At 34.2% G+C, this 11710-nt stretch overlaps 2 protein-coding genes across 4 annotated transcripts; one reads left to right on the forward strand and one right to left on the reverse strand.

Moving 5' to 3' along the window:
• Positions 1–71: 71 nt before the first annotated feature.
• On the reverse strand, positions 72–6949 carry LOC140824176 (SWR1 complex subunit 2). Its single transcript, XM_073185773.1, is given in 13 exon segments — positions 72–580; positions 1935–2000; positions 2792–2834; positions 3212–3280; positions 3417–3536; positions 3643–3718; positions 5341–5548; positions 5550–5594; positions 5677–5720; positions 5815–5886; positions 6249–6318; positions 6403–6550; positions 6663–6949. Coding segments are annotated over 12 exon segments (1053 nt in total). The 5' UTR covers positions 6462–6550; positions 6663–6949; the 3' UTR covers positions 72–399.
• Positions 6950–7876: 927 nt separating this feature from the next.
• On the forward strand, positions 7877–11338 carry LOC140824183 (uncharacterized). Of its 3 annotated transcripts, none has more exons than XM_073185789.1 (7): positions 7877–8112; positions 8575–8684; positions 9866–10077; positions 10149–10240; positions 10348–10450; positions 10558–10700; positions 10931–11338. In XM_073185789.1, exons 1-7 carry the CDS (start codon positions 7912–7914, stop codon positions 10949–10951), a joined length of 882 nt encoding a protein of 293 aa, XP_073041890.1. In that variant the 5' UTR covers positions 7877–7911; the 3' UTR covers positions 10952–11338. The 3 variants fall into 3 exon arrangements, with proteins under 3 accessions (XP_073041890.1, XP_073041885.1, XP_073041881.1); XM_073185784.1 differs by having other exon boundaries at positions 9866–10059; positions 10927–11335; XM_073185780.1 differs by having other exon boundaries at positions 10927–11334.
• Positions 11339–11710: the final 372 nt, after the last annotated feature.

Consider the following 11710-nt stretch of genomic DNA (forward strand, 5'->3'; position numbering starts at 1 on the left):
TGAGCACCCAACCCATGTGGCGTCACTGTCACTTTTATTTTTTAAAAAATTAAAACTTCTCCAACACAACAATACGATTCTCCACAGCTTGTTCAGTATGTGCCGCAAGCAACATCGATGCGTTATTTGAAGGAAAACATGTGCAATGACGAGATGAACTATTCGAAGAAAACATGTATCTGGATCAATAACGATCACGTTTTTTTAAAAAATAAAGTGGTCATGGCTGCCTCATGGCTGGGTGCCCATGGCAAGAGATCAATTTATATAAATGTGTGTGTGACAGTGTGTATAGTTTAAATGAATAAATGACAAATGATCAACAGCATTCAGCCTAACACGCGATGCACGAACTAGTTTGTGTGTGTGTATACATATCGACATATTCGGGCATCTTGGTTAGTCCGAGTCTTGAATTTCAAGTGCAGGAATTCTTCGGAAACGAGCAGGATGAGGAAAGGAAGACATGTCCCTGTGGTGAGGAATGATGGATCTCTTTCTCTTCCGTTCAAAAGTTGCATCGGACAGTAGTCCCACCAATGCCCCACGGTCCTTACTGCAGCTCCTCTCTCCTGCAAACCTACAATACAGAAGAGAAGGTTTAAGTTCTTTGCAAAACTTCATGATTCACTTCTTGTTGCACCGAATACATGGGCTCGTTTTCAAGTATGCGCGCCAGCAGTGGCTAGAGGAAGTGATTGAACTTGCACTACAACAGAAACTACAAAGGGCTATGATAAGGAGCTAAGCTGAACAACCAACTAACGAAGGTGTGGGTGCAAGTGCACCAATGTGAAAACCGTCCAAGAGTTGGAACATATTAGATTGGCTAGATAAAAGGATAAATTAAAATTACTTAATACAAATTATAACTAAAGTTAAGTCATCATTGTGTATTTGGAAGTTTTGTGGCTCCACTTTTTTCACCATACATTCTGAATTTTGTTTTTTAAAAAACAATGTGAAGCTGAAAATCACTATTTCTCATCATGATTCACTTTTTGTTGCAGAACAGAGCATTTCAATAATCTATGTGACATAGGAGCAAACAGGTTCACAAAAGAAGATAAGACAGATTATTTTTTCATAGAGCTTGTTTAATTTTTCTCGGTCCCATTTTTCGTGAATAAATACCAAAAAAGTTCTAGTTTTTGCTCTTCCCCGATGCATGTATATCATATTACCGTATGGTTCAGAAAAGTTTTTGCAATGGATCCTATTTGAAAAACTGCGACTCTATTCTTGTCTTGAACTCTGATTAAAAATGTTAATTAACATATCTAATTTTGACATTTGAGCTTCCACATCTTCCCTTTCCCTTCTTATCTATATTCTTGCCTTGGAACTTGGATTACAAATGTTGATTAACGTATCCAATTTTAACACTCATGCTTCCTTGTCTTCCCCTTCCCTTCTTATCAATATAAATTTTTTAATCAACACCATTATAAGTTTGCTTAATCTGACAGAATAACACACAAACATATTTTAAGGCCCATACAAAATACCAAGTAATTAAGGGCTGAACAAGGTAAAAGCACAATTTCATGGAAATATAAATTTAGTATATTAATTGCCTAAGAATACATCTGGTTTCATAATATTGAGTAAAGAAGTTGTCTAAGTTTAAAGTTAAAATAAGCAAGCAAATAAAGATAACTATAATAAATTTCAATTATTCCTAATTTATTATCCATTGGGATTCATTAACACAAAACAAGAAACATAATCAAGTGTATACATATAGCCAGCCATACAGAAGTAAGGAACAAATAACACTGTTAATGACTTTTCTCATTCCAATCACATGGAATAAAAATATTTGTACCCAGCAATTGCAAAGTTTCTCACAGCATTTTAATGGTAAGCAAACATATTCTTGTTACACAAAACTCGTGGAAACAAAAATTCGTAAAAGATGAAAATTTTCTAACCGTTCATGGATGATCTTGAATGCTTCTTTAGTGGCATAAGGTAATTGAGTCTTCGGATCACGGTAACTGGAATTTTAGTGAGTAAAAATACATTTTTATAAAATTCGTTGCAGCAGATGAATCTAATAGCAAAAACAAGCATATTCAAGGTAAAATGAAGTTATAGGAACCTGATAGTACATGAGGATATAGCCTTTGGGTGATTATGACCCGATGAAGTTGTATGGTAACAGAGGAACATACAAAGAAAAGGTGTCTACATGGCATCGATATATTTTTTCAATTGCTACATTATACCGTTTATCTCTTCATGGTATTCAACGATACTTTGAAAAGGTCTTTAAATTAGTGCTAATATGAGTTGTCATACATTCAGGCTTTCCCAAACACTTTCCCTTAGATCCTTAGATGTGCCAAGGAAAAAAGAACATACATACTAGATGCCTATCATTATCAGCCAAGGCAAGGTTGAGCTAACCAAGCTCCCCAAGACAACTTGTGTTTGTTCACGAAAGACAATTTGAGCATGTTCACAGGATAAATGAACCAAACACGGAATTTTTCTCGTCTTTAGTATACAATTTCATTCATTGGAGCAATTAGGTCTGTTTTCAAAGAAGCCTGACTTCCATCTCCAATTTACTTAAGAATGACTAATTGATCACCAACATCAAGTTTCTCCATCCGAATGATGATGAACATGAAAATGAGGTGATGCTTATAGGTTGATTCTTGATAACTGTTTACACACCTAATTAGGGCAAACGTCATACAAGGCAATATAGGCTTTACAAACACCACACCATCTGTATGGAATACAATGCAGCTTTCTGAGTTCATAAAAGGCAAATACTTACATGGCCGGCAGCCCAGTAATGACACAGAATGCCTTCTCTGGATCTGGAAATATCAGAATATAAAATTAGTAACTCATAATAGGACTAGGAAGCAGAAGTAACTTTTGACCTGTAAGTAAAAGTTAATAATGGCAAATCTAGGTAATTGTCGAAATGCAATCTGTTGGTCTGGAAATGAGCAGCGTGAATGGTCTAGAGGGTGTGAGTAGACAGATAACACTTACAAGTACTTTTCACGATTTTTCAAGTAATTAAGCTCACCATTTGCTTAGACAGTTAAGACTTAAGACATAGCAAACTGTAGAATACTGAATTTTGCTGCAGGTAACATGCTTAAAGCTAAGCACAAGGACATTATGAATGTGAGCGTTAAACTAATATAGAGTATACGTGCTAAAAACATGGGCATTTTTCTCTTACATGGAATAGAAGTGGTTGAAATCTCTGACGGAAATGATGAGCCACCCGTGAAATTTAGATATGAAGAACCTATAATAAATGTCCCATTTACTATTCAATCAATAGAAATGTTGAGCAAAAACCAATAACAATACTTGAACTACAAAATTGTGCACGGGGAAAAATGGATGTGAAGACATTTGAAGTGAAGAGAGAAGAGGCTTGCCATCTTTAGAAAGATACTGTATCTTGGGACCACTATAAACTTGTTTATGCACAATAGCTCTTTTCTTCACTTCTTCTTCTCTTGCTAATACCCTCTCCAAGTTTCTCAAATTCATAATCTCTGCATAAATTTTTTAATGAAATACAACTGAAAAGTAGAATTAAGCTAACACGGTCACTTCGACAAAATAAATAAAATCTTTTACGCAGAATATCATGAAATGCACCTGTTTGAGCAGCTTCCAGAAGCATCTCTTCTTGGGACATCCTTTTCTCCTCACCTTCCTTTTTCTTTTTAATTGGCTGGAAGTTAAAAATATGTTCATCAAGTAATGGTCATTTTAGGGTTTGTCAATTCTTTACATACCCATGCTGAGTTAAAACAAGTTTTTGAAGATAATATAATTTGAAAGTAAAATAGACAGATAACAATAGAAATGTTGCTATGTAAACCACATAAGTTCTTGCCGGACCAGTATTGATAACAATGCCAAACTCAAACTGTGCTAATTGATGGAACAAGAAAGTAAATGATAGATAGGCAATGACACGATGAGAAGAGAGAGCCATTTTATCATAGGTTCACATGAGAAACCGTAGTTTTCTTTGGTCAATAAGCCCTAAGGATGCACAACGCATAGAGTTTTAAGCCTCCTGTAAATAGACTCTATGCCATAATTAGACTTACAGACATGCTTGTTGATTTTATAGATGTGGTGTGAATCTTGCACCCATTTATGGATATAATTTCAACATTTAGAAACAGATTCTAATTGAAACGTAGGGAACGATTACAGGACAAAAATAAGAATAAAAACCGGTAGAGTAGTTTTATAGCAATGACTAATTTCTCACAGTTATATATGTAACGGATTCTTTTTGCAGAGCAACAGGACTTTCTGCTGATTTATAAGGTAGCTTTTGATGTTGGATGTACACCACCAGATCACATAGAAACCAGCAAACATTGCCAAACTTTAAAGATGAAGAATTATCAGAAATTTCCTCATTATAAGATTAGTATGGTACTCGATATTCCAAAAGCAAGTTCAGATCAACATTAGAGTTGCCAAGGTGGGCATGACATACAAGGTACAAAGAAGTGATTGATTTCGGAGGTAGGAGTTAAGGGTGGAACAATCGTGGTTGAGTAATAAGGCATGACACTAATACCCACAAATGTACAAGAGCCCTGGGTATATGCCCCAACTGTTCATTTTCACTACTTTCAATTTCTGCTTAAAAATCATGTAATAGACATTTTTCACTCTAAAATCATGACGTAGATGACAACACACACACACACACACACAAAAAACATACTTTTCAATGCAACCCAAGAATAAGCAAAAGACAAGAATCATCCTTTCGGATTTCTTTATTTTTAAAAAAAAATCAATCATCAAACAAAAGCAAAGACCAAGCACAATCATCCATTTTGACTCCATTATTTCGTGAAATTGAGAATTCCTTTGATGTGGTCAAATACTTCATAAGATTCCTTCTTTCTCCAACAATAATAATGAAGAAGACAGGTTTCCAACACTTCGTTTTTAAGAATGGCTAGAAATCACGTCAGGATCTCATGTTTAGACCTTCACAAAAGTCCTTGTAATTTTCCAGTTAGTCTATACAATGAGAATATTTAGTCGTGCATTTTTACAAACCTGTGCCTGTGAATTTTTTCAAAGACAACATATTTCCGAGTTTTTAACACCAAATGTTTCTTGAGAGTTGAGTTTCCACCGATTTGTACATCAAATATTAAGCATCATATTCAACAGGCTCTTTTTCGACCACGCGAAACTAAATGCTGCACCACACAAAATTACCTTTGGAAAATTATCACAATTGAATTCTTGTTCATTCCGTACAGCAGTTTGGTTACCTATGCTAAAGAGCTTTATCATAAACTAAAACAATACCTTCGTAGTAGATTGCAATGCTGCACGTATCGCATCCCTCTCGGCTTGCCGGATAATGACAGAAGTTCTGGTTGATTTTCTAACTATTTTCTCCATCTCAGCATCATCAGGAACTTCATGATGTTCATCAGGAGTGGACTGCTCTGAAATTTTCTCATCTTCAGGTGCCTTTTCTATCTTGGACAGCACCTTGTTTTTCTTCTTCTTCAGGGGCTGGCTTTCCTGGAAATATCAATTTCTTTTTTGTCCTTGTCCTTCTCATAAAAAATTTGAGCAAGTCAGAATATACAGAAATAAGGTGTACTTCACTTTATATTGAAGAATAAAGAGACAGACCTCTCATCTGGTTCATTTTCCACTTCTGCATCTGCCTCAGGCTCCTGTAATAGAGCGTACCAATTCAAATTAAAAATTAAGTAGAATGGTAAACAGATGAGGATGAAAACGACGACCTCATGAAAATATAGAGCTTACATCGTCATCAAAATCACTATCATAAACATCAGCAACCTCTGCTTCTTCCTCATATTCGACATCATTCTCCTCCTGGAAATAATTTCAGAGAAAACTCAGTCCAATAAGAATTTGGGAGGATGAATACAAATAATTGTCTCATGCAATAATCAGGCAGAACAAGCTCTTCAGTCTTCACCAATATAAATGTCCAAATAAATTTATGTCTCTATTGACTCCAACGGCTAAGCGCCTTCACTCATAACACATTGTTTCCTTAGTCATGCCTAATATCACCATGGTTGTCGTTTTTGCGTTTTCCTCAAAATAATCTCAATAGCACGAAGCAAAACCTCATTTTGAGGTTGTGCAACATGATAATCCTCAGGCACCCGATAAAACCAACCACCTGGAAACTATTTGATGGCAAAACCAAGTTTTCCACCATACATTACCTCTTTGAGAGCGTCTTGATTCCAGAAGACCTCGTCCTCTTCAAGTTCATCATCAAGCAACTTCGTCATCCTGGCACATAATTTTCAAATGAGTCTCAATTCAGCCCAGTTAGGCGCATACAAAAATTAGAGCATACAACACTTCTCAACCCACCGTTTGCCTCTGGTTCCCCGAGAGGCAGGATCGAGGAAAACATGCTGTTGCAGATCCATCGACTTCACCACGTTAAATAAAATCTTCAACACTCTAACAGAACAAATGTACAGAAAACGTTTGTCACACGAATTTCTCTCTTTCTTGACTGAAACAAAAAGTAACATCACATGTAATCCATCGTATCTGAATGAGAATACAAATGTGAAAAGATTTCATTTGACAAAATCAAATTCAAAAGCTGCCTTCCATTATAATACCCGACACAGCCTATTGGTCCATTGCCATCACCCGAAAATATTCTTCACACACCGTCCTTTTCAGTAGCGTTTTCCGGCGGCTGAATTTCTCAACAGTGGGATAAGGGGAGTGATTCTGAATCTGGGAGGTAAATAATCAAAACAGAAATGCACACATAATCATGAACCCTACATGCAAATTGCCAAAACCCTACTCCTTTTGGATAACGGCAGTTCTTCTGTGCTGCTATATTCTCGTAAGTTACTCAGCCGGTGCTAATTGCTGCGTGAAATTTTCCTCGACTTCTCGTAATCACGTGGCATTAATTAATGTGTCGAAGTGATAAATTAAAAATAATTTCGATAAAATCATTATTAAAATTTAATTAAAATAATTAAATAATATACGATATAAAATCACAAAAAATTAAATATAAATGACTAAAAACAAAATTTATGAATTTATATAGTTGTTTCGTTAACTCTCATTCGAAAAAATAATAAAATTACAAAACGAAATAAATATAACACAGTGAAATGCAATATTACAGATAATTTTTACTTAGATGTAAATGGTGTAATATATATTTATATGTTTTCATATTTATTTTTTATGTAAATGTGTAATTTTATAATTTTTATCTACAAATAAAAGCACATTGACCGAGCTTATATTATAAAGTCTTTAAATAAATATTGTTGTTAGACTTATAAATTATATAAAATCTTATTTTAATATTTGAAAATCAAAATAGCTTGATATATATTATTATATCGCAAAAATATTTTCTCATAATTCAATATGACTACAAGCATAACTTATTTAAATCACACATTCACACACCACACATACACACATATATAAATTTTAATATTTCAAAAAATGCATCAATTACTTTAAAATTTTAATTAGTTTTGCTTTATTTGTATAGTATGATATTTAGGATAAAAAATGTAAATTATATAATGCAAACTATATTAATATATTTAGACTCAATACCTTGATAAATTATTTACAAAATGAAATATAATAATAAAATTATTGTAATTTTTGGTGTATATATATAGTTTTTGTTATTATAATTTTTTAATGTTTTCAAATTTAATCTATTTTTTTTTGTATTTTTTACTATTTCTATCTAAAAATTAAAATAAAAAAATCTAATTTACAAATTAAAAAAAGAGTGAAAATTTATAATAACAAAATATAAATTTAACTCATTCATAGTAAACCAGCTAAAATGCACAATCTTGAGTTCCCCAACCAACAATGAGCAGAAGTAATTGCCAAGCCCAGAGTTACTTCTCCAAAGATTTCGAGTGGGATCAATTCAAAGAAGAAGTCGAAAGCGATCCATCCCTTCGATTCCACTTGCTCCCTTGCTCTTCGGAAGACACAGCTAGTCAAAACCATGATTCCGAAGCTTGGGAAAAGTTTCATTATCGTCACTCCACTGGCAAGTTCTTCCAGGTATGCGAAATTGGATCATGGGCTGTTTTCATGAATCGTTGTTAGAACATTTTCATCAATCTGGTAACCGTTAAAGGTTTTGATGAGGAATTTCTTGCGTTATGGATCATGGGTTTTTTGTTAATTGGTTGTCTCTGCTAAGCCTCAGGGAATTCCACACATTGAGTCATCATCACTGGCTTGAATTATTTCTTGTTGACAGAGTATTTCCTTCTTGTTTGTGGCATTTGTTTAATGAGTTTGTCTTTGTTCTACAATATGTTAGACGATCATCTGCTTGTTACTGATTGGCTAGGTGGTAAATTTAATTCGTCCCTGCTGAGAGATTTTGATAGGACTTACCTTCTCTTTTTCATCACCTTAACCCCATCTTTGTGTATGATTTCAAGCTCGGTCATTCCATTTGTTTTAGTTTTTAATTTCCTTGGGTTGATGCTTATGTTAAATAGTCATTGTATGCAGGAGAGGCGATACTTGTTGAAAGAATTTCCAGAGTTAGCATCTTGCAAGGATGATTCAAAGGTTTTGGAATTGGGTTGTGGTAATGGAAGTACAGTGTTACCGATACTGCGGTAAGCTTGAATCTTGATTCTTTTCCATCATCTACATTTGCTGTTTTGGTCTTCCAATTTTTAGAACTCCCTGTCAGCAAACTAACCCCTTATTAGTGGCAGCCTTCGATAAGTGGTTACTTCACTTGGTCAATGTGTGATGAGATTTAGGCAAATCATGGTCACATACTGAGCCCAACCAACAGGGGTATCAGTTCTTTTGAACTGTTATTTACATTGGAAATTACTCTAATCATAGTCGAAATCAAAATCATAAGAAGAATATTTATAAAATTTGACATCACTCATATTAAAGTGGTACACATAAAAATTATTTGATCCCAAACTGCAAACATTATTTTATATTTTAAAAATATGGATTACAATGTGCAATTTCAAACTTTTTTCTAAAGAATCTATTGAAATTATCTCTATGTCAACGTCAGAACTCATTGAATTGGAAAAATAAACTGAATATGTTCACTGGACAAAATGGATTTTAATTAAATACTGGAAGACAGAGCGCAGTTGTTATATTGTCATAGAAATTCATGATTGATATGTATATGTATGTTCATATGTGTGTGTGTCTAACACATAATTTTTAATACACCATTTGTACTAGCAAGTGCTCTGGGTCACATAATAATGAACTCGATGAGATTACATTTGGCATTGTAGCAGATACTATTATTAAGTTACTCGAATCGTGCTTGGCATCTTAAACTTGATTTTTTTTTTAGTATCTATTTTATAATTCATCTAACGGATTAAAGATGGAAATGCTATGTTCAGAAAGAAAATTCAAACAATCACGCCAATTTATCAAGTCTGTTCAATAATTAGAACAAAAACATGACCAAGACATGCTGATATATCACTACACAAATATATTTCTGACTTCATAAGTAGATCAGTACGAAGCATTGTATTATCTCTAGGTCATAACAAGCATGTTTCTTTTAACAAATTTTCTCTCTTTTATGTTAGTTTAATTAGACAAAATTGCATTGACAATTCGTTAATTTTCAGCTTTCACCTAAATCGACACATTTTTTTGTGGTGTTCATTATATGTTATTTTGCATTTTTTAGTTATTCGTAAGGTATTTCTTCTCAAGAATTATTTATTAATTTTACATTAATGGAGTTCTTTCTGTTCGCCTGTTAATTTTTTCTGAATTTTTGTTCCTTTTCTTGCAGTGGACAGGATAGCATCACTATATATGCCTGTGATTGCAGTAATGAAGCTCTTGAGAGGGCTAAAGATGTAATTGGTGATACTAACTCAATCTCTAATAAAAGTCGTTTCTATCCGTTCCAATGCGATTTTTCAACATTTGGATTTCCATCGTGGTTGGCCTGCAAAAGTTGCTCAAAAAGTTTCTCGCAGACATGTAATTTTGGATTTCCAGGTGTCAAATGCTTTATTATCAACTTTTTAATAAACTTGGTGATAAGTGACTCTACTTTGGGGATTATCCAGGTGCAAGCAGCAGTAATAAGATAAATGGCCTCAATCCATCCAACTTTGGCGAAAATAAATGTTGCATTGGAGGAGTGGATTTCATTACTATGGTACATTACAGTTTCATTTATATGTTCTGTCAATTGTTGCCTACACAACCCAAATATATATCTAAGTTTGTTAGAGTAGGAAAATTTTATCTACATTTATGTGGCAGGTATTTACTTTATCCGCTTTACCATTTCACGGGATGCCTAAGGCCATTGCTCATTGCTTTTCTGCTCTAAAGCCGGGGGGGCTGATTTTGTTCAGGGATTATGGTAACGGCTTACAAAAGGGATTATTTGAAAATTTCATTCCATGGTGGGTTTCTGCCCTGTCCGGGGCTGTATGAACCTGATGACATGATTGTTTGTGATGACATCAGGTCTTTATGATATGACTATGCTTCGATTTAAACCTGAACAAAGAGTTGGTTATAGAGAGTACTTGCGATCAGATGGAACGCGCTCTTATTTCTTCTGCTTGGATGCTGTGAGAAACTTAACTTCTGCTGCTGGCTTCATCGTGGTATAATCCTTGTAAAGACACTTGTTTAGTAGAAGTGTAGCACCTTTTTTTTTGTAAAAATCATAGAAATGAGGGTTGGCTAATACTGGAAGTGCCGTTAATGTGCTCGATTGTCTTGTACAAATTGAAATGACATTCTTTAACAACCATTGAAAACACGGTAGTTTAAACTCCTGAAAGCACTTTTGTTCTTCACGATGACGGGACTTAATCTCTTTTATTGTAGGTAGAACTTGAATACTGCTGTGTGAAGTCAGTAAACCGCAAGAATGGGAAGGTCATGAAACGAGTGTGGGTTCATGGGAAGTTTCAAAAGCCTAAGTGGTGTTGATAGTAGCCAACCTCTTTATCAACTCCTTTCCCGCTTACGCCTGCTTCATCGAGCGCAACAAGGAAATGCCCGTGTGCAAGAGAGACCTGCCACTTGAACTGTTTTGTTTTGTCCAAGCCCATTTGACAGTTTGTTTCTGGTTTGTTACCAGCAGATTTCTCTATTAATTGACTTTGTTCTTGTATTTTGTTAGATATTTCAATGTTGGCAGTGCATTTTCTATAGATGCAATCAATGGATTGATTGATTTTAAATGATTGTATGATGAATCAGATGGACAAAATGTTGGTTATTGATTAAAAAATCTAAAATTCGTACAGTTTCTTTATTGTCGTGGTTTTCATTCATCAAGCCCGCTGTAAAAAAAACATTGGTTCAAGTTGGCGGAATCACCTTGTTTTATATTATTAAAAAAAATTGATATATCGCCAACAAAAAAATAAATAAATTTAGGGATATATGACTATGAATTTTCGTAAATTATGATACGAAATCCCAATGTATATATATTTTTGTAATAAAAGTCTCTTTCAATTTCATTATACTATTCTACACTATTAACGGGATATTTGTATGAGGTCATGTCAGTTTTAATCTAGCTATGCGAACCTCACAAGTGCAAAATTAAATTTGGGCTAAATTATTTTGGATTTTTAGATTTTGGGCAAAAACTTGTGTG

The sequence above is a fragment of the Primulina eburnea genome, chromosome 1 (genome assembly GCF_022965805.1).
Source record: "Primulina eburnea isolate SZY01 chromosome 1, ASM2296580v1, whole genome shotgun sequence".
Taxonomy (NCBI): Eukaryota; Viridiplantae; Streptophyta; class Magnoliopsida; order Lamiales; family Gesneriaceae; genus Primulina; species Primulina eburnea.